At 39.7% G+C, this 24000-nt stretch overlaps 1 protein-coding gene across 2 annotated transcripts in view; it reads right to left on the bottom strand.

The window, feature by feature from the left end:
- Positions 1 to 24000, bottom strand: part of LOC127432325 (bifunctional 3'-5' exonuclease/ATP-dependent helicase WRN-like) — a 71389-nt gene that overhangs the window by 7400 nt on the left and 39989 nt on the right. The window contains exons 22-35 of one of the 2 annotated variants that reach the window (XM_051683224.1): positions 21066 to 21158; positions 13075 to 13204; positions 12783 to 12953; positions 12143 to 12237; positions 10754 to 10811; positions 10581 to 10645; positions 10270 to 10348; positions 9931 to 10043; positions 8892 to 9006; positions 3270 to 3404; positions 3025 to 3187; positions 2306 to 2451; positions 946 to 1065; positions 718 to 840 (exon numbers count right to left, since the gene is read on the bottom strand). In XM_051683224.1, coding sequence (XP_051539184.1) covers positions 718 to 840; positions 946 to 1065; positions 2306 to 2451; positions 3025 to 3187; positions 3270 to 3404; positions 8892 to 9006; positions 9931 to 10043; positions 10270 to 10348; positions 10581 to 10645; positions 10754 to 10811; positions 12143 to 12237; positions 12783 to 12953; positions 13075 to 13204; positions 21066 to 21158 — 1606 coding nt within the window. The remainder of the gene's footprint in view (positions 1 to 717; positions 841 to 945; positions 1066 to 2305; positions 2452 to 3024; positions 3188 to 3269; positions 3405 to 8891; positions 9007 to 9930; positions 10044 to 10269; positions 10349 to 10580; positions 10646 to 10753; positions 10812 to 12142; positions 12238 to 12782; positions 12954 to 13074; positions 13205 to 21065; positions 21159 to 24000) is intronic. The other variant, XM_051683226.1, reaches the window with a different exon arrangement.

Raw genomic sequence — 24000 nt, 5'->3', positions numbered from 1 at the left:
AATGCAATTAATTTGAAGATTTTTACATCATGATATGAGAGAAGTTTTATGACTTGTCACTGTCAATTTGGTCATATTTGAGAATTTTAAAACAGAATTAAATTACTTTGTACTTGTTTAATAATTTTTTTGTTTCTGTTCTATTTTGTGACAATGATTGGCTGACTGTACATTCTCCCTGACTTAGTTGTAGTATTATTCTGTGATTCTACAAGTTGGTATAGCTGCAGGCCGGAGATCTCCAAATGGGAGCGGAATTTTCAAAATAGGGCATGGTTTCTCCAGAAGGGGGCAGGGTTACTCCAAAAACGGGTTGCGCCAACTCCAAAAGGGGGCGACACCTCCACAGACCTTTAGGGAAAAGGTTAGGTAAGGGGCTCCCTATATCTTTGCTGGTGGTTTGGAGCTTCCGCCCCTTTTTGGAGCTCTGTCTGCAACTATACCTCTGTGAAATCACAAAGAAATCTCTCACACAATTTGATGTGTTCTTTGAATGCTGTGCATTATAAATACATACAATGTGAAATCATCCTATTTTTCACAAAGAAGAGACCAAGATGATGACAGATGTTAGCATTCTTTCGTACAGTATTATATTTATACTGTATATGGCTAATCTCTATTCCATTTTTTCTCTTGCTGTGTTAATATTACTCTTAAAACTATGTGTTTATGTGAGTCAATTATTCAGCAGTTCATGACTGGAATAAAGCATACCTTTACAGGTGAATCACTGAAGAGATCTTGAGTGTCTTTATCCAGATCCTCTTGATTCCAGGAGGCCAGATTGATTCCACTGCTCTGAGGAGCCGGGTCAAATGACTTCGGACAAACATCATCCTGTACACAACAACAGAGATGCTCCTTACACTCCATACCACTCAACATGTACAGCGACAATCTGACACGGATCAAAACTGTGTTTGAACACATATGGGCCTTGACCTGTGGCATGGGAAGATCAAGGAAAAGCTCATCTTCACTTTTGTCCATGACATCTGATTCACACAGTGATTCTTCAAACATCCTGTTAACAGCAGGTCTGTCTGCACTCACTGGTTTTCCCTAAAAGGATGAGAAATGTTTGGATATTTTCCTTGTGTACTAGTATTTCTGTAACAGTATCAGCCAATGTAAGAGCTCAGAGGAATCCTACAGTATATTCACAGAGATATTGACCTAATAGAGTCCATAACACAACATTAAATAGACAAGTGTGACAGATGGAGTTCTTACACGATTACAACACCTGTTCTATGATACATCAGCAGTAGAAGAATACCATCATCAGATCTCTTTGAGAATAGGACACAAACAGATGATCCTACATCTGGAGAATGACATGTAGCAATGTCGACTAAGAAAATAAGTCTTCAGTAAGTAGTCAGACTGACAGACACACCAGATGTTGACATATGAGCCCGTTCCTCACAACGTCAGAACACCGTGACACTCCATGAGTTCAACACAAGAGCTATTTACATTAAGAATACTTTAACTATTGTATACAGTAATAGATTACAATAAATGCACTGTTCAGTGAGTTATTACACATAATAATGCCAATACACGCCATTATCATCCATTAATTACAGCTACTGATTTAATTATTAGATTGCAAAGACTTTGTTACTAATGTTATTCCAAAATATACTGTAGCACCTACTTTAAAATATTACTTTGATATTTCGTTTTCTGCAATAATATTTCGATATTTTTAAGAGAGATCAGACAATTTTCAAGCAAAACATTTCACAGAACGCAGTTTGTTATGTTTGAACAAACAATTACTTTAATGGAATTATTGTGTTTTTGTGATCAAGCATTGTTGTCACTTTTTACTTGGGTACCCGGGTATTTGTGTCCATCCCTTCTTGCGTTGACATTTATCTCTAATGCAACGACATTCAGACATTTTGCAAAAGTGACGAGTCAAATGCTATTTTGGGGCCACTGTATAAAAAGGTTTGTATTTGCACATGTATCAGATGCTACCCTGCATCCTACTACAGCCAACATGCACAGCACACTGTTAATATTTAAGATCTCTATAGCCCTATAAAATCTGGACATGATGGCGCTGTGCTGCCCTCTGCTGGTGCCTTTTAACATCTCCATTTCAGCAGAAGATTATTATTGTTTTAACCTGAACATGGTAAACACTAACAATCCCGTGATAACACCTTATAACCTCTAACATCCAGAAAATGTTCAGTCATTAAAAACACAAGCAAATAGAATGTAAAATACAACAAAATGACAACTACACTGAACCCAAGTTAATAGTGATTAAAGCTCCACATACCAGCGGTTCTATCCAGCTGATCTCCTGGTGTGCTGTGGATGAAGCAGGTAACCCTTCTCTCTGGAGTTTAGATAACGCCAGTCTGAGCAAGAAGTTGCTGATATCTTCAGGGACGCGATAACGGATCGCTTTAAAATCACTCAGATCTAACCAGGCCAAAATAGAAATCATATTAATAAATGAACAATATACAGAAATGCCTTAACATCACATCATTTACAGGGTTTATACAGGCATTACTGGATTTCATTTTTGCAATTCTGTTTGGTGACACTAGTGGGACAGAAATTACACTTCAGCTTTAAAACAAATTGATCAAATCATTAACTTATGATTTGGCTATAATAGCAGAAATAATTGTGGAAACAAAATACTTTCAACAATCAGACATTATAGATGATGACAAAAACCCTGGTTGGTTTCTGGTAAGATGTAAACCCCTCAGTTTGAGCAATGTGTGTTAGGGCTGGACGTTTTGACAATATATACCATGCTGTACCAACCAGTAAAGATTCTTCTATACCGTTTGCACTATGGTAGATATATTTGTGCAAATACAGAGCGCAATCTGTCCTAAACAAGTCAAGCTGAGGAATAAATTGTTATTAAGGGGTGTTTGCTCAGCACAGCATGAAGGATTTTGGTTATTTACTGTTAAAAAGAAAAAATGGCAACTTGCTGCATTAACATAGAATGTGTTGATACTGTGAGTATTTAACCTGTGCTGATTGGAGGAGCAGTAATGATGTTTCTGATGGTGTCATAGATATGTGTTGTGAGTCCAGCTCTGTCTGTGTCCACAGGACAGTTCATCTTCTGAGCCTGTAACAGGTGAGACTCCACCACTGCCATGGGCAAACAGCGAGCATCTGCTACCTGCCTCTAAAGAAGACAATAGATACTGTACATCCACTGAGTACTTGGAGTGAATATTTATACTGAGGTGAATGTAACAGTGTGGTACCATGCTCTTGTGCTCCATCTGGAAGAGTCTGTATGAGACGGAAACACTATCTGGTAGAGACTGACTCACTACCCCTCCAACTAAATCACTGCAGAACTGTGTTTGAACAAGTGGAGCAGAGCTGGACACATCCACCTGATTGTGAGAGTAATTCATTATCATACAACGTTATACTGTACACTGAATAATAGCATCATATAGATCCAATTTATAATCATCCGAAAATGAATTAGCTTATTGCAAAAGCCCTGTCAGAAGCATCTAGATCCAGTAAAATCCATTATAAAATAGTTTGGTCCTGGATGGTGTTTGGTATAGGCAGTTACGTTTCAAGAAGGAAACATTGATGCTGCATCAGAAGCTGACACTATGGGAGCTCTTCCCAGGGGCAGTGACCTTGAAACCCTTTACCATCACGCTATTTTGATTTGCTGGTGATACTTGAAGATCCGCCAATACTGACGTACAGTGAACATATAAGCTGGAGTCCAGTGGCACACAGTCAGAATTTTCCTCTTTCAGGGCAACGTAGACATCCCTCGTGCTACAGGAACCCAAAACCAACGCATCGCTGAGCATTTTGCACCTGTTTAGCGGGAACGGTTATTTTCTTCTCCATGCGTGTGCCAGCGAAGAAGCAACTCTTCAAAAACTCTTCGGGGTTTGTAGTGTGTTTATATTGCACTCCTAAAAAGAATATATTGAAGAAAACAAAAGAGCGACTTGCCGAAAAGCACGTCTTTCAGACTGATTGTGTTCAATGTGAGCACATGAAACTCATGATGCCTGGCTCTAGCAGCTTGCTTTCATTCTGAAAACTTAAGCTGCTCCCCTCTCCTCTTGCTTGCTCTTCTGCGGCTCCTGAGGAAACATATGCGTGACACGCGAGAGGATGGGATATAGAGTGCTGAGGTTTTAGGAGGGTTTGTCACAGGCTCAAGCCTTGCGTATCTCTTTTTTCTCTGCATTGAGCAGTTTGCCCATTCAGTATGAGCACTGTATATAGCTTGGGCTGACCCCTCACTGACAGCACTTGCTGAAATTAATTGGGTTCATGGTGAACACATGAAACTCAACAAACTGCGCTCACAGATTGCTTGCGTTCTGAAAGCCAAAAGCCACCCCCCTCTCCTCCCGCTAACGCTCCTCTGCTGCTCCCGACGGACCGTAAAAGTGAGACCCGAGAGGATGGAATACAGAGCATGGAGATTTTAGGAAACTTTTTCACCGGCTCAAGCCTTGCGTGCTTCATTTTCTTCATATCAAGCGGCTTCAACTGAACATGATGATCTGTGTCCCACAATTGGCACGTGTGATACTTTCATATTTGGCAGAGAGAAAGGGAATGCTATATCGCTACGCTCTCATTAGTGACTCAGTTCCACTGAATGACCTCCTCCAAGATACAGAAAGACAAGGAAACAGTGTAACTAGTTGCACCAAACAGCCACTGGGTCCCAGAGGGGGTAGAGCAGTAGATGCTCACCCCTGGGAAATTCCTTTGAGAGAACTGCTCTCGCAAGCTCCAGGCACGATCTAACATCCTCAGCCACAGCTGTGGAGTGTACATATCTGGCCTCTGAACAGGGCTCGTCTAATACAATAGGGTTGTTGCAACCAGTGCTAGGCACCATACTACAGGCCAGGGCCCCCTCAACGAGGTGGCCATAAGTCTTAAAATGGCAACTCTTTGCTGATTGGTGCTCCTACCAGGGTGAGGACCCAAAGCATTGTACTGTGCAGATGATACTCTCCTTTCTGCAAGAGTGTTTGGATGCAGGACTCACTCCATCCACGCTCAAGGTTTACGTCACTACCATAGTGATGACTCATGACCTCTGAGGGCTTGTCTATAGGCAAACAACCTCTGGTCAGCAGATTTCTGCATGGTGCAAGATGGCTAAGATCCTTTTTCACCCCGCTACCATCCCGGTCTGGGACTTAGTGCTGGTGTTAAACACACTTACGTTTTCCCTGTTTGAGCCACTAGAGGCGGTAAGCACATGCATACTCTGTTTGAAGACTGTGCTGCTAATCGCTCTGGCATCAGTTAAACCTGTTGGGGACTTCAGGCCCTTTCGGTCAGCAACTCGTTAAGAGTTTGGGCCAAGCCTGTCAAAAGCCGTTCTCAATTCTAGGGAAGGTTATGTGCTCACAGTGCTGGCAACCCTCTTTAGGGCTCAGGTTGTTCCCCTGCAGGTATTCTCTCCTCCCTTTGGGTCAGAAGAGGCTATACATGCTCTGCCCGGTGAGAGCATAATGCATGTACATTGACCAAATAAGTCAATTCAGGGTATCAGAACAACTGTTTGTTTGCTGTGGAAGCCACTTAAATGTTTTGGCCATCTCAAAGCAAAGAAATTCCCACTGGGTCGTGGATGTAATTGTGCTCTTTTTGCAAGGCATACAATGTCCCACAGGCAGAAAAGCTCCTTCTACCAGGATTATGGCCTCCTCCTGGGCAAGGGCAAAGGGCGTGTCTTTAGAGGATATATGTCTGGCTGCAGGTTGGGCTTCCCCTAACACCTTTGCCAGGTTTTATAACCTGCATGTATCTTCCCAGATCTTTACAGAGGAAGACAGTTGATCACTGACCAATTGGTTAAAGAAACTATGGTCTCTCCATTTCCAATTGTGTGAATGAGAGTAGGTGTGCAATATACAGCATCACTACTCTGTTGGCAAGTGTCATTTTACAAAGCCTTTGTAAGACGACCACTCTGCTCCCATCCATTCCTCTATCCGGTATGGCTATTGTCTCTGTCTTTAGATCGAGCCGTTGGTTTATGGTCCCCACATTCGTCACACATCCCCATAGCGTCAGCTTCTGATGAAGAGTTAAAGTTACCTTCTTGAAAGGGAACGTCTCAGTTACTTAAGTAACCATGGTTCCCTGAAAGGAGGGAACGAGACACTGAGTAGCTGTGCCACAGCAAATTATTTTTTGCTGTTAAGGGACTGTGAGATGAGCTCTCCTTCAGTCGGGAAGTCCTAATGGTATGATGCTGGGCTCCGGCTTATATACTCACTATACGTCAGCATATGCGGAGCCTGAAGTGTCACCAGTCAATCAAATTGGTGTGATGGTAAAGGGTTTCAAAGTCACCTCCCCTGAGAGGAGCTCCCATAGCATCAGCTTCTGACGCAGCATCTCATTCACTCCTTCAGGGTACCAAAGTTTAGTGAGTAACCGAGATGTTTTCTAATCATGTTAAAATACACAATATAGTTACAGCAGTGGAGAGTTCTTTAAGACTACAGTGGATGCACAGCTTCCCTTAAAATGCGGCAGTGACAATATTTACAAATAATCTATACTCTATACTGTATATTCAAAACCACTCTTGGCTGTTCTTTCAAGTAACAATCTGTAGGGTTGGAAACAAAGTACCGGTTCTTATTCGGAACCGGTTCCATTGAAAAAATACTGGAACTGTGGGATTTTCATGACTTTTGGTTTTGTTACCAATTCTTCAACGTGAATTTTTCTACCAACGGACTGGGAGAAGACTTCAATCTGAGATTTCAATCAAGCAGTGCAGTTTCGAGTGGTTGTGCAGTTTCAATGTGCAGTTAAAAATAGGCCTACACGTTAGGAGTTTTGCTGTAATCAGTGGAAAAATAAATTAATAAAATATGCTTTAGAATTTTTATTAATTAGGCTCTATATTTACAGATTGAATTTATGCATCTACAAAATCTTTCAAAAGTCATTAAAAAGGTCGCATTTATTTCCAAATATTTCTTGCTCAAAAGCACGAATCAGTAATGGAACCCTCATTAAACTGACTACTTTAACTGTAGGCCAACAGAACTCCCTTTAAGACAAAACTGGAACAGGAAACATTATTTTGAGGCTATAAGCCATGAGTCTACAACTTATGGCACATGTGCCAAAGGAGTAATCACTGGCATGCCAGCAACGGCGAGAGAGAACTAGACTATTTTATTTATATAAATTCCGCACCTGCATTCCAATCTACATCTTGATGTAATCCTTCTCATGAGCCGAAGTGTTTCACTTTTGGTTAATCACACGAGTAAACACACCCGCTTTGCTCCAGTCAGGCTGCGCGGATGATAGCCTAAATTCTGTTTCATTTGTTTCTTTCTGCTTTCAGAACAACACATGATGTAGTAAGGAATACACAACTATTAATCCTTGAGATTTCCAACCCAGCATACAGGTACACCCTCCTTAAACCATGGTCACACTCAAAATTACATTAAAAAGATTAAAAGAGAAAACATAAACCCACATTGTTGGGTTCAAAAATCTTTTCAGGTCTATTCAAAATCTAAATTAAACCTGGAAATAAAGTTTTAGGATTTTGCAGGTGCGATTCATGGGCTGAAATGGGCTGAAAAGTTGATCGGCTTGTGATGCACGAATGGCTTGCATGCTCAGCGCGAGTCTCGTCACACTTTAATAGTGTTTAGCCTCCCATTCAGCTGATGAAAACACGCTGTGTGATCATGAGGAAGGATTACATCAATACGTAGATTGGAATGCAGGTGCGAAATATCATATAAATAAAATAGCCTGCTCCTCTCTCGCTGTTGCTTACGTGCTATGATTACATGATTACAATGACATAATATAAGAAATACTTACGATTCCACACAATTTCGTGATCAGTAATCAAATAAGCAAATCTGTGACATTAACTGTGTTAACTTATTTTGTACAAAAGGACAGGTTTTCTTTCATTAAAGCACTTAAGATGCTCTGTGAAACTTCACATGCAGGATCATGATTATATAATAATCATCGGGTTTTGCACAAACTTTTCACTAAAATCGTTATGCTGATAATATCATTTGCAATGAAAAATAAATGATTAAATTAGAAAAATGCTAAATAAAAAGCATTTTCACAAGTGACCTTGTCATTTATGGCACTCAAAATGGCACTCCATGTCAAAAAGGCTGCCGACCCCTGCTATAAGCTGACACAGACACTGAGTGCATTTACATGCACGTTCTTACACAGATTAAGCTTAATAAGCTGACGATGTGTGTGGTCATGTGAATGCATTAAATGTCTTTCCTTTATTGGGGAAAGATCATAAACAGCTTAAGAATAAACCGATTGACACAGGTAGATTTTTGCCCATTACCCAGATTTCGCGTTGAATGTAAACACCTTTACCAGCATTCTTAGCAGTTTATCCAATGTGCGCAAGTGTTGTACATGACTGTTTAAGAATTGACGTCAAAAGCAGAGAATAACCTGATTATTTCAAATCACATGTAAACACATATTTCTTGCTTTGTCTGATTTTTTAAATAAGCTCATTTTTGGAAGTAATCAGCGTATTGGTGTGCATCTAAACAGGCTCAATGATAGAAAGGAAAATGCGGCCACCTGACCATGTTTGATTATTCTTTGCACCAGCCAAAGTAGATTGTGACACTGTGAAATTCACTGGGCCAAACATAAAATTTACCCGTGTTTGGTATTTGGTGATTAATTTCGGGCCTTGCCTGTTTAACATACACCACATATTTTTGTCCCAGAACACAACTTTGAGATGTTTTGTTTTGTGTGTCCAAGAGACAATTGTTTTATAAAAAAAAAAAAAGTTATTAGAAAACAACCAGTGTTTTAATGTGCTGTACCTGTAAACTGTGTGTCTGACAGAATCTGACAATGATGTCAATCAGAGGTGTTAACATGGCTGCTTTAGCTTCTGACACACCATCCACCTGTTTCAAACTGGATACTGTACACGGCCTGTCACACAAATCCACATAAAAAAGATCAACCCTGACAACTAACAAATAGTACGTCATATCTGGATCAAGACAGACAGTTCATCCTCACACACTTTAAAACTTGTGTTTTATTCTCAAAAGAAATGCTCTTAAAAGGGATATATATGACTTACTCTCTTCCCAAGAACACATAGAAAAATATCTTAGCTCAGCAGGTCCTTAAAATACAAGCTCCAAAAATCAAAGTCTGCATAAATGTCATCCATACGACTCCAGCGGTTAAATTAATGTCTTCTAAAGCGATACAATTGCTTTTGGTCCAAAAAAGATTAATATCCAAGTACTTTTTAACTATAAACAATTGCTTCCGGTCAGCAGCAGTATACGCATTCATGAGGGCGCGGAATTCATGTGGTCTCTCGTGTGACGAATCCACGTTGGCATGTCACGGATGTAATCTCACGTCTTTCTCTCGGTTTAGGCATCCAGGATAAGCACACAAACGGATACAAATACAAATTGAAACCAAAACCAACTACACTTCTGTACAGCGTTCCTCCTACTCAGTTGTAAACAGTGCTGCTCTTCCGGTTATGTCGCACATGCCTCAGTTCTAGCGTGACGTGCCAACACCAAAGTCCAAAGTCTGATCAGCATCCACTTGCATTTTAAGGACCTACTGAGCTGAGATATTTTTCTATTTTTCTTCAAATGTGTTCTGCATAAGAAAGAAAGTCATACACACCTGGAATATCATGAGGGTGAGTAAATAATGAGAGAATTTTTATTTTTGGGTGAACTATCCTTTCAAAGCAGTTAAAGCATGTCGACAGCATCCTTTGCATTTGCAAAGGTCCAGGATAAATTACATTCCGAAATTATCACATTAAACAGCAATAGTTTAGCTACTAATCAAAAACCTTTAGTTTTAATCAAACATTACCTTATTTTTGCCATGTCCAGCAGGATTTTATTGGTGGCTAGAATAGCTGGTGGGATGTCTTTCAGACTCGCTAACTTCTGACGCTCAGAAACCAGTTTACCATACAGCTCAGACTGTAAAAAAATAACAACCCAAACAGGAAGAACAGTGAGGAAAATAGATATTAGTGGTGGTTTACAAACACATATTCACTGCTGTATTAACTTTCAGATGTCATCGAATTACTCTTCTTGAGCAACAAATGTATACTGCAGATGAGCAGCATGAGGTATGAAATAATTCATAAATAACAGCTTTGTGCTCTATCTGAGACAGCAGTAATTACTCAGTATTCAGTACCTGTAGCTGGATTTCTCTAGCAGAGACCGCTGGTGTTTGGGGTTTGGCATCAGAAATGCGGGTCGACTTGGCAGCTGATCTGTATATAGAAATAGCTGTTCATAAAGCTCATTTTCAGACAAACAGACTGATGCAACTCTAATGAAACTCATGCTCATTTTGCAATAAAAGGCTTATCAACATATACACGTGCTAGTGGTGAAAATCTCTAAACAACATACACCAAGCAAGATTGGTGAATTTAGTGTAAAAAAAAATTAATTAAAAAAAATGGCATAATACCATAAACAGGGTTTAGATTTGATCCATACCTAGAGGATAAATCTGTTGTCTCCACCATCTGACGGGTTTCAACTGGTAAACTGACCTTTGGTCTCTAAGACGAAATGCAAGGGGGTTGGAGATGATAAAAATCAAACCACCTGTAATTTTAAATGATTCGATGGATAACAGATATCAGCAATCATCAGATGATCATACTGACCTGATCTGACTGCTTCCTATAAGCAGTAGGCTCAATCTGCAAGGCATCTGGCTTTCTCCTGCAAAAACACAATAAAAAATGTTTACAGAGATTGTGATTTTTTTGTCCTGCCAGTTTAGATTCACTTAAGACATGACTCATTTCTGAATTCTGTGTTTCCATTAATCTCCCTCCCAAATTCAAATGATTCCATAGCTGATTGCTTTCACTTATGAGCGCCATGGTTCACTCTCGGGTTTTGAATGGCCTTGTGCTATTTCATATTTTCAAAAGTAGGCAAAATTTCACGCAATTGCAATTAATTAGGAAAAAAATGCCAAAGCGACTTTTTACTGCTGCCATGGTAAGCACATCTTTAAAGACTTCCACATCAGTCAGATGAGAAGTGTGGCTAAGACCTAAAAGTCAGGAGTGGTGGGACCAAGTCCACATGTTTGACGAGAGGGAGTGGGTAAAAAATTTCCACTTCAACAAGTGAAGCTTTGAGTTTTTGTGCGAGTGCCTACATGCATGTCTGCTTCATAAGGACATACCTTTAACAAAAGCTATCCCTGAAGACACTGCCAGGGGGAACTGTATATACATGTTTGGATGTAGATCAGATGTCCAGATATCGGATATGTATCTGATTTAAAACCACATTTGGAAGTGGCTCAGATAGGATTCGAAAACTTTTCTATTACATGTGAGCAACAATATCCGATCTGTGTCACATGCGAGTAAAAAAAAAATCTGACTTTTTGTGACAAACACAGCGTAAGTGGTTGGAAAAAAAAGTGACACTATTACTTTGCCTTGCCTATAACACAGAGCATTTTTTTTTTAATCAAATAAAATCAATCAAACAGCCACAATGTGGAACACTCTCGCAAAGAAATGATGGGGTGAGACTTCAGCACAATAACAACGCAGAACACACACACACACACACGCATATACAGATCAAAGTCAGACCCCACGTAATTGCTGTTCATGTCACTGAATTTGAATTTTGATGTTTGCAAAAAAACAAATGCAATTTGCCATTCCAAAGTCTTCTGTTTGTACACAAATTGTATTTTGTACATTGTTCATTGCTGTTCATATCTGTTTATTCATGTTTCTTTTGATGTTTGATCAGTCTCAAATAAATAATAGGTAACAAAGACTATTATTCATTTTACTGATTACATTTTTCAGCCCTAGATACAATCCCCCGTGAACTCCGTTTACTGGATTACTGGTATAAGTGTAATCACAAAGCACAAAACTTGTAGATCTGTTACTTGTTAATGGATCCTCATGAACATAAAACTGTATAAATGGCTATAAAAAATAAATAAAAAAGTGTACCTGCGCGCAGAGCACTCATAAGTATCCATACAGTATGTGTCTGTGTGTGTGTCTTACCGTGGTACAGACACTCGGCTGAACAGTTCTTTATTGGGCTGCAGCAGCAGTTTTCTTTGTGCCTGATCTTCAGCTTTAATCAGCCATGATCTGCCCTAAGAAAAACATTCACATACAACATTCAAACATACACAATCACTATGTTCCATAATATTTAAAACCTTTTCTCCACAATTTGTGCATATGCAATATTTCTGCAGACCTGGCCACTTTTATAATGGTTATGTTACTGTGACATCATTTATAAATGTATTCTTTAATTTAGGGTAACCGAAACCAACCCAGGACTCGCCAATAATGATGGCCTGATGGGCTGGGGCCAGTGTAACAGAGCAACAATAGATTGGAAGTCAAAGGGATCCTTAAACTTGAGGTAACTTCCAAAGTATAGCCAGCTATTTTTTTACAGCTAAAGAATACGCCAGTTTTCTGCCCTCAATATTTTCCAACATTAAATCAAGCATACAAAGCAGCAAAGTATGTGTACTTTAATATAGAAATCTAGAGCAGTCAATCAAAAAGCCTCATCATTTACAACAATACGTGCAGATTTACACCAATATGTTCATATGTATAATTATATATTCAAATTTCTCCAGACAGAGGAACAAAGTTAAATTGTTCAAAGTGGTATCGGTACCTTGGGAGCGAGTTTGCAGAGTGTGGTGAATTTGTTGTGACCGGTGGCTTCCATCAGATATTTTTCAGAAACAAGTTCTCGGCCCAAAGCTTTCCACCACAACTCTGGGATTTCCCGCCCGATGCCAAAGAGAGTGTGCTTCCGAAAGCGATCCGGAACCCGCTGGGAATTCTATAAACAAAACGCAGAGCCATTAATCACACTGACTGATCCACTAGTCAAGTGTTGCACAGAACAAATAAATCTGATGTGTAAAAAGACAGATACAGTCGCTTTTGTCTGGTTGACTTACAGATCCCCTCAGGAAGAGTATAGGCGCTGTGATGCCAAACCTCTCGTCCATGGTGCTGACCGCCTTCATGAGTTGAAACGCGCACAAGCCAAAATCCTGCAGGACCGTCTCTGGATTCTCCCTGTTCACACTGAACATGAAAGACAATAACTCCATCTACATAATATATTACATCTACAGGGATTTTAAACCTCGATTATCGTCTTTTAAAGTGACGTTACCACCACTTTTTAACCCTGAGCATGATATCACCAGTTTTGTGGCATTAACCCAGTATTGCATTGACCGGAGGTATACAGTGTGAAACTATGTGGTGCACGAATGTTTTAGCAAGTTTTTTTTTAGCAACAAACAACCAACCATAAACTGCCTCTATGCACTTTGAACAGCCACAGAAACTTTTACACGCTGTTTACTTTACATCTCAGGGAAACATTAACAAAGTTGAACAGCAATGACTGAATCTGCTTAAACTGGCGCAATGAAGAGACATAATTATTTTTGTAAGCATGGGTCAATGACGTGACGTAAATATTTTTTTGTCCAGGTATCTATTAAATGATTCAAAAATACATTAAAAACGCAATTCACACCTAACAGTTACTTGAATAAACCTATATTATGATAAATATGTTTTCAAAAGACATTTTGATATGTTTTTGTGGCAGCGGGGGCGTGGTCGAGCGCCCGTCCGGATAGAGAGAAAGCGGTAAGGGTGCTTACACCGGAGCTAAATTATGTCCAACACCTGTCTCTAATTCCAGTGAGCTTGGGGAGAGCGGCATATAAACAGCCACACCACCGCCAGAAGAGAGAGAGAGTCTGGCACGAGAGTCTCACGGTGAAGCTACTGAGTTCGTGACGCTACAGAGTTGTGATAAAGACTTTGTGATGATTAAGAGGCTGTGACTAGGAGCCTGTGACGCTAAAGAGTTTGTGAAGCTGAAGAAGTTACTGTGCCAGTTGTGACTGTGTTATCCCTAAGTTTGTGATTAAAAGCTCACCTGAGACCTGAACCTACCTGTCCCAGTGATCTCATTCCCTCACAGTTTTATATCTGGGGCTTAAAGGAAAAAATGTCTAAGTGGTGTAAATGTCCTGAAAATGTTTTTTTATTTTTTATTTTTGACATAACTTTGAAACAATCTGTTATTATTATTTCTTAAAAGATAATCAGTGCAACCATTTTGTTTTAAAATATTATTATTCGTTTGATTATTATTATTCATTAAATAATGATCAAAGTCAGGTGTAACAAACATGCAGGTAGGCATATTAATCATGTGACAAAAAAATAGGCATATAGTCATGACAAAAACTTTAGACCCTCATAATGACTGTGTGTGAAGTTAAAAATGTTTTTGATATTTTGACATTTTTATAAAAAGGCAGATTAAATGGAGTAATCCTTAGAAAACGTCTTGATATTCGTGACTCACAAATTCATGATAAATGTAAACAATATTTTTTTACCTTGAAAAACATGGTTTGAAAACTTTAAAAATAGGAAGCGTTGAAGCAGATGCTTGCTTGAAAGAACCTCTCCCAACCGGTCGATTTTAATCCTCTGGAAAATTACTTAAGAAATAAAAAGTGTATTGAAAATTAACATGGAAGGGGAAAAGCAAAAAAAAGATTAAAAGCAAAACAGGCTCCAAGCATGAAAAAGGAGAAACAGACGAAGACATTGATGGCAGTGAAGAGGGACGTGAGAATAATGGCGATGCGGGGAAGGCTAACGAAGTAGTAGCTAACTCAGGTATGCAGGCTATCCACGATAAGATCCAAGCGCTCCGAGCGGATTTTATAAGGTATATGGGAGAATTTCAACTCTCTTTTCACGATGATATGAGGAAGGGGCTGAACGAGTTTAGGGAAGAAATCAATTTAAAGAATTCACAAGCGATCTGCAAACCACCAAAGTCAGAGTGACGGAGGCAGAACAACGCATAGCCGATATCGAAAAATGGGACATGGGGGCAAGTGATGCACTCTTTCATGCACTGGAGAATCAAGAAGCTCTGCAAGCAAAGTAAACCAATTTAGAAGCTCGCTCACGACGGAACAAACTTCATGTTTATGCAGTCCCTGAGGGAAGTTACCTACCAGAGTTTGTAACAAGGCTTATAAAGTCTGAGCTTGGCCTGGCGCTGATGGACGTGGCCCTCGGAATACAGCGCTGCCATAGAGCACTCGCTCCAAAGCCTCCGTCGATGCACCGCCCAGATCACTGGTGCTTTGCTTCCTTGAGTTCAGAGTGAAAGAACAGGTGCTGCACACAGCATGCAAAAAAAAAAAAAAAAAAAAAAGGAAGAAGTCCACTACGAAGGGAAGAGGATTTATTTCAATCAAGATTACCCTCCCGAGATATTGAAGAAAAGGAAGGCACACGTGGGGATACTGAAGGAGCTCAAATCCAAGGGGATTCGGTTCCAAACGCCACATCCAGCCAAATTGAAAGTGTTTTTTGACAGCGGTACTCAAATCTATGAGAGCACGGCAGAAGCAGCTAAAGGTTTGAAGAAGAAAAGATTTTCATTAGAAAATGTCAAGGAGCCTGACTCTCTGACCATCTGATACTGATGAGTGAAGCATCGGAGGCTAACTGTCTCTAGAGTGATCGAGAGGTAAGTGGCTGGAGCCATACATCTCTACAACGGGTCAACCCAATGACTGAAAATGTAAATATCAATGCAGATCCTAAAACTTTATTAAACCGACTAGTTTTGAGTAAGCTAATGTTAGCTATGGCAAACGGCACACCAACGATACATGTCAGTGATAACACTTGGATGTGAGTGGATGTGATATTGTTTAGGTAAAGGGGATAATACTGTTTATTTATTTTCTATCAGCTTACTCAGGGACTGAATATTATTCCTTGAGCCTGCTAAGTTGAATTTTTAAACCGGTCATATGGGAACAGTTTAGAAATTAACAGTGCATTGAATACCCGAGACAGTACTTACTTTTGCACTGATAGGAGGCCCTTGATGGACGTGAGAATTTCGTCTCAGTTTTAGGTTTTATTTAAACTTCGGACTTGGAAGTTTCTTTTTTTCTTCATCATGGAATGTGTTCATTTTATTACGACTATTTACACTGTTTACTATGTTTACTAGGTTGTCATGGGTAATGTTACATATGTACACACGAGTTGAAACGAACATATGCATTGTCAGGAATACAAGATGGGCTCAATGGGCTACATAACCCGATTAAAAGGAGTAAAATCATCGCAAAGATGAAACGAGAAAGGATGCAGGTAATTTATTGGTGGGAGACCCATCGATCTCCTCCAGAACATGAGAAATTGAAAGGACTTGGTTTTCAAAATACCTATTATTAATCTCATAAATCTGGACGCATGAGTGGGGTGGCTATCCTAATGCAGTGAATTTATATCTGAAATCAAAAACAAAGAGGGGAGATACAGTTGAAGTCAGAAGTTTACATACACCTTAGGTCAAATACATTTAAACTCAGTTTTTCACAATTCCTGACAATTAATCATAGAAAACATTCCTGTCCCTGTCTTAGGTCAGTTAGGATCACTACTTTATTTTAAGAATGTGAAATGTCAGAATAATGGTAGAGAGAATTATTTCAGCTTTTATTTCTTTCATCACATTCCCAGTGGGTCAGAAGTTTACATACACTTTGTTAGTATTTGGAAGCATTGCCTTTAAGTTATTTAACTTGGGTCAAATGTTTTGGGTAGCCTTCCACAAGCTTCTCACATTAAGTTGCTGGAATTTTGGCCCATTCCTCCAGACAGAACTAGTGTAACTGAGTCAGGTTTGTAGGCCTCCTTGCTCACACATGCTTTTTCAGTCCTGCCCACAAATTTTCTATCGGATTGAGGTCAGGGCTTTGTGATGGCCACTCCAATACCTTGACTTTAAGCCATTTTGCCACAACTTTGGAGGTATGCGTGGGGTCATTGTCCATTTGGAAGACCCATTTGCAACTGAGCTTTAACTTCCTGGCAGATGTCTTGAGATGTTGCTTCAATATATCCACATAAATTTCCTTCTTCATGATGCCATCTATTTTGTGAAGTGCACCAGTCCCTCCTGCAGCAAAGCACCCCCACAACATGATGCTGCACCCCCATGCTTCACGGTTGGGATGGTGTTCTTTGGCTTGCAAGCCTCACCCTTTTCCTCCAAACATAATGATGGTCATTATGGCCAAACAGTAAAATTTTTGTTTCATTAGACCAGACGACATTTCTCCAAAAAGTAAGATCTTTGTCCCATGTGCACATGCAAACTGTATTCTGGCTTTTGTATGGCGGTTTTGGAGCAGTGGCTTCTTCCTTGCTGAGCAGCCTTTCAGGTTATGTCGATATAGGACTCGTTTTACTGTGGATATGGATACGTCTACCTGTTTCTTCCAGCATCTTCACAAGGTCCTTTGCTGTTGTTCTGGGATTGATTTTCACTTTCCGCACCAAACTACGTTCATCTCTAGGAGACAGAATGCGTCTCCTTCCTGAGCGGTATGATGGCTGCGTGGTTCCATGGTGTTTATACTTGCATACTATTGTTTGTAGAGATGAACGTGGTACCTTCAGGCATTTGGAAATTGCTCCCAAGGATGAACCAGAGTTGTGGAGGTCCACAATTTTTTTCCACAAGAGTTTCTGAGGTCTTGGCTGATTTCTTTCGATTTTCCCATGATGTCAAGCAAAGAGGCACTGAGTTTGAAGGTAGGCCTTAAAATACATTCACAGGTACACCTCCAATTTAGTACACCCCCTATCAGAAGCTAACTGGCTAATTTTCTAAAGGCTTGACATGATTGAATTTTCGAAGCTGCTTAAAGGCACAGTTAACTTGTATGTAAACTTTTGACATATTGTAATTGTGATATAGTCAATTAAAAGTGAAACAATCTGTCTGCAAACAATTGTTGGAAAAATGACTTGTCATGCCCAAAGTAGTAAATTTCTGACTTCAATTGTATGTCTTGGTTAAGGGCAAATTAAATAATAAGGAAGTAATATTACTTAATGTGTATGCTCCACAAGGGGGCAACAAATCATCTTTTAAGAAAATATTTGATTTAATAGCCATGGAATCATATGGAACCCTTATATGTGGTGGATATTTAAATGTCCAACTTCAACCTAAATTGGATACAACTAACCCATCCAAAAAGAAATATCCAAATGCCACAATGGCTCAATGGATGCTTAAAGAATTGGGAATGACTGATGTGTGGAGAGAGTTTCATCCAGCCGAAAAACAATTTACCTATTATTCATCATGCCATTCTATGTACTAAAGAATTGATTACTTATGCAAAAATGCAGACAGACATAGAATCAAAAAATGAAATATAGGGACTAGGGATGTATCTGACCACTCAGGAGTATGCCTTACTTTACATTTAGATAATCAACAGAAAAACACTCTAGAGACTTAATACGTGTATCTTAAATGACATAGCGGTACAGAAGCAGATTCAGAAGGAATTTAAAATGTATCTCCAATATAATGACAATGGAGAAGTGTCTCTAAGTACTTTATGGGACACAGCAAAGGCTGTAGTTGGGGGTAGAATTATTGCGCTCACTGTCTAATGGAAAAAAAAAAAGAAAAACTAAAGAAAAAACAGAAAAGATTATCAGATCTACAAGAGGAAATGAAGAATTTCGAGATTAAACCAAACAGAAAAACCCACAAATATTGATTTGATAAAACCAAGTTAAACAAGACATAAATCTGATATATGAGGAGGAAATAAAGAAAACGGATCAAGTTTGCCAAACAAAGGTATTATGAGACTTTTGTGCATGAAAATCCCAGGAGATCATCAGTTACAGAAATACTCAAACCAGCCCATCTGGCACCAACAATCATGCCACAGTCCAAATCACTGAGATTGGGATTTTTTCCCAATTCTGATGGTTGATGTGAACATTAACTGAAGCTCCTGACTGTATCTGTGTGATTTTATGCACTGCTTTGCTGTCACACGATTGGCTGATTAGATAAATCACATGGATGATTGTTGGTGGCATATGGGCGTGTTTGAGTACTTCTGTAACTGCTGGTCTCCTGGGATTTTCACGCATAACAGTCTCTAGAATTTACTCTGAATGGTGCCAAAAACAAAAAACATCCTGTGAGCGGCAGTTCTGTGGATAGAAATGCCTTGTTGATGAGAGAGGTCAACAGAGAATGTCAGTTCGAACCAGTCTGGCCAAAGTCTACGATAACTGCTCTGTACAATTGTGGTGAGAAGAATAGAATCTCAGAATGCTATTCTGAGATGCGGGTTGGCACTGTTTTGGCGGCACGAAGGGGACCTACACAATATTTGGCAGGTGCTTTTAATGTTGTGGCTGATCGGTGTAAATTACATATCCAAAAAACTCAAACCCTCACTAATTTTACACCCATCCAGATACAAGACGATACATGACTTTAAATGGAACTCTCCCTCAATAAAATACTTGAGAATAAACTTAAATAAAGACGTATCAAAACTCTTTGACAGCAACTACAGACCCATTAACAAGGAGATAAAATCTGACATTTCTAGATGGACTTTGCTTCCATTAGACATGAGTAATCGAATAGAAATAATTAAAATGAACATGTTACCATGGATACGCTATCTTTTTCAATCATTGCCTCTGGAAGTACCCCAAAAACAATTTAACGAATGGGATGGGATGATTTCAAGGTTCGTCTGGAATAGTAGAAGACCTATCATAAGGTTTAAGGCACTGCAGTTGGTAAAAGAGATGGGAGGGAGAGCTCTACCATGCCTACAGGATTATTATTATGCTGCACAATTGAAATTGTATGCTGGTGTCAACCAAACTATGAATCTAAATGGAAGACCCTGGAAATTACACAGATAGATCCACCAATACAGTCAATATTAGGAAATAAAAGTGAGGCCAAAAGGAGTTATAACAGATTAAATAAATGGACCATATTCTCAGTGAAGTTGTGGTTCAGGGTCTTGAGGAAATTACAACTGGAAAAACAGGTTGGGGTCTTGAGCTGGGTAGCATATGACCCAGGATTTGGACCTGCTAGGAAGGACACAAGGTGGGTTGGGAGAGGTATTATGTCTTACTGTTAAGTCACCTTAAATGGACAACTACAGAGCTATCAGGTCATATCAGACACATCTGGACTAGAAAAACGGGACTTCTACAGATATTTGCAAGTTAGGGATTATTTCAACAAAAAAGTAAAAAGCATAGAGGCAAATTACTACAACTTGATCACTATATTTTCTAATGCATACAAAACAGAAGACAACAAAAAGTTGGTTTCAAGACTGTATGGAAGTATACAAGCCTCAAAGAATCACTCAACAAAGTACATTAAACAAAAATGGGAGAAAGAGTCAAACTCCCAAATAACAGAGGAAGAATGGACAGAGATATGTAAGGCACAGGAAGAATCTATTGCGATTCTTTATCACTCCTAAATTAACAGTTATGCAAATAGGCACACAGAGCTGGGCTTTTGTTGGAGGCAATGTGGAATCTCAATGGCTGACCATTTCTATATTTTTTGGGCCTGCCTGAAAATGCAACCAAGTGTGTATTCAAGGTGCAAGGAAAGTAGTTGAACACCTTTTACTTGATGGTTACACCATTCAATTCATCATTAAATCCATTATTTTTTTACAAAATGCTATAAAATGTTTTTCAAAAATGTGTGAAACCAACACGGACACAAAGATTACATTTATATGTGTTTTAAACTAGATTTTTATCACCTCAGACAACATTATTTGTTAATGATTCGTATATTTCACAGGACTTTAAATGACCAGAATGAACTTCCATGGCAACATTTAGGCAGATGGACAGGCAGTTATTAAAACGTGAACATCACTATCAATTTTGCTGACCTCTTACAGTAAATATTCAACCCGAACATCAACAAGATAATTCACACTTTCAAGTGTGAAAAGCCCTTTTCAGAACACAGTATGAGAGCAGCTGAACTCACCCTGATCTGCAGTTATCACAACACTGACTGCTGCCCAGAATACCAGCAGTCACTTTCCTCAGACGCTTGTCTTCAAAATGAGACAAAATCAACCTGCACAAATCAACACAATTCACCATGATTAGCATCATTAGCATTAACACCTCTATGTACATGACAGAAATGTTGTCTAACAGAGGATTGTGAATGTTTGTAAAAGTAAAAAAATATCACGCCAAAATCAAAAGATAGAAGTAATATGAGAAAATGACATTATTTTAAGGACATTTAAGAACATTTTCCATCCAATTCTGATTACTATGATGCAAAAAAATCGAATTCTTATTACTGTAACGCACCTGTTTATTTTACTTTTAATTAACTTTGCATTTTTTTAATAACACATATATATATATATACATATACATATATATATATATATATATATACACACATACATATACACACACACACACGCAAAGTATTCAGACCCCCTTCATTTTTTTCACATTTTGTTATGTTGTAGCCTTATGCTAAAATGCTTTATAAAATAATAATTCACATCAATCTACACTCCGTACCACATAATGACAAAGCAAAAACCAGATTTTTTTTATAACTTTGCAAATTTCTTAAAAATAAGCTGAAATATCACATTGACATAATTATTCAGACCCTTAACTCAATACTTAGTTGAAGCACCTTTGGCAGCAATTACAGCCTCAAGTCTTTTTGGGTATGATGCAACAAGCTTTCCACACCTGGATTTTCTGCCATTGTTCTCTGCAGATCCTATCAAGCTTTGTTAGGTTGGATTGGGACCGTCGGTGGACAGCCACTTTCAGGTCTCTCCAGAGATGTTCGATTGGGTTAAAGTCCGGGCTCTGGCTGGGCCACTCAAGGACATTCACAGAGTTGTCCCTAAGCCACTCTTGTGTTGTCTTGGCTGTGTGCTTAGGATCATTGTCCTGTTGGAAGGTGAACCTTCGGCCCAGTCTGAGGTCCCGAGCGCTCTGGACCAAGTTTTCATTAAGGATATCTCTGTACTTTGCTGCGTTCAGCTTTCCTTCAACCCTGACCAGTCCCCCAGTCCTTGCCGCTGAAAAACATCCTCACAGCATGATGCTACCACCACCATGCCTCACCGTTGAGATGGTATTGCACAGGTGATGAGCAGTGCCTGGTTTCCTCTAGATATGCCAAACAGTTCAATCTTCATTTCATCAGACCAGAGAATCTTGTTTCTCACAGTCTGGGAGTCATTTAGGTGCTTTTTCATGTGTCTTGCACAGAGGAGAGGCTTCCGTCTGGCCACTCAGCCGTAAAGCCCAGATCGGTGGAGTGTTGCAGTGATGGTTGTCCTTCTGCAAGTTTCTCCCATCTCCACACATGATCTCTGGAGCTCAACCAGAGTGACCATCCGGTTCTTGGTCATCTCTCTTACCAAGGCCTTTCTCCCTTGAGTGCTCAGTTTGGCCCGGCAGCCAGCTTTCGGAAGAGTCCTGGTTGTTCCAAACTTCTTCCATTTAAGAATTATGGAGGCCACTGTGCTCTTGGGAACCTTCAATGCAGCCGAAAATTTTTTGTAGCCTTCCCCAGATCTGTGCCTTGACACAATCCTGTCTCTGAGCTCTGCAGGCAGTTCCTTTGACCTCATGGCTTTGTTTTTGCGCTGATATGCATTTTCAGCTGTGAGACCTTATATAGACAGGTGTGTGACTTTCCAAATCATGTCCAATCAATTGAATTTGCCACAGGTGGATTCCAATCAAAGTGTAGGAACATCTCAAAGATGATAAAGAGAAATGGGATTTATCTGAGCTAAATTTCAAGTGTCATAGTAAAGGGTCTGAATACTTATGTCAATGTGATTTCAGTTTTTTATTTTTAATAAATTTGCAAAGTTATAAAAAATCAGTTTTTTGCTTTATGTAGATTGATGTGAAAAAAATTATTTAAAGCATTTTAGCATAAGGCTGCAACATAAAACTTGAAACAAATGAAGGGGTCTGAATACTTTCTGAATGCACTGTGTGTGTGTGTGTGTGTGTGTGTGTGTGTGTGTGTGTATATATATACACACACACACACACATATACACACACACACACACACAAACACACTCAGCAAAAAAAAAGAAACGTCCTCTCACTTTCAACTGCTTTTACTTTAAGCAAACTTAACGTGTAAATTTTTTAAAAAATTCGTATGAACATAAAAAGACTCAACAACTAAGACATAAACTGAACAAGTTTCACAGACATGTGACTAACAAATGGAATAATGTGTCCCTGAACAAAATCAAAAGTAACAGTCAGTATCTGGTGTGGCCACCAGCTGCATTAAGTACTGCAGTGCATCTCCTCCTCATGGACTGCACCAGATTTGCCAGTTCTTGCTATGAGATGTTACCCCATTCTTCCACCAAGGCACTTGCAAGTTCCCGGACATTTCTGGGGGGAATGGCCCTAGCCCTCACCCTCCGATACAACAGGTCCCAGACATGCTCAATTGGATTGAGATCCGGGCTCTTCGCTGGCCATGGCAGAACACTGACATTCATGTCTTGCAGGAAATCAAGCACTGAACGAGCAGTATGGCTGGTGGCATTGTCATGCTGGAGGGTCATATCAGGATGAGCCTGCAGGAAGGGTACCACATGAGGGAGAAGGATGTCTTCCCTGTAACGTACAGCGTTGAGAATGCCTGCAATGTCAACAAGCTTAGTGCGATGATGCTGTGACCCACCGCCCCAGACCATGGAGGACCCTCCACATCCAAACTGATCCCGCTCCAGAGTACAGGCCTCGGTGTAACGCTCATTCCTTCGACGATAAACGCGAGTCCGACCATCACCCCTGGTGAGACAAAACTGCGACTCGTCAGTGAAGAGAACTTTTTGCCAGTCCTGTTTGGTCCAGCGAAGGTGGGTTTGTGCCCATAGGCGACGTTGTTG

Source organism: Myxocyprinus asiaticus, chromosome 42 (assembly GCF_019703515.2).
Source record: "Myxocyprinus asiaticus isolate MX2 ecotype Aquarium Trade chromosome 42, UBuf_Myxa_2, whole genome shotgun sequence".
Taxonomy (NCBI): domain Eukaryota; kingdom Metazoa; phylum Chordata; class Actinopteri; order Cypriniformes; family Catostomidae; genus Myxocyprinus; species Myxocyprinus asiaticus.
Note: the sequence above shows the minus strand (reverse complement) of the source record. Positions and strands in the feature narration are given on the sequence as shown.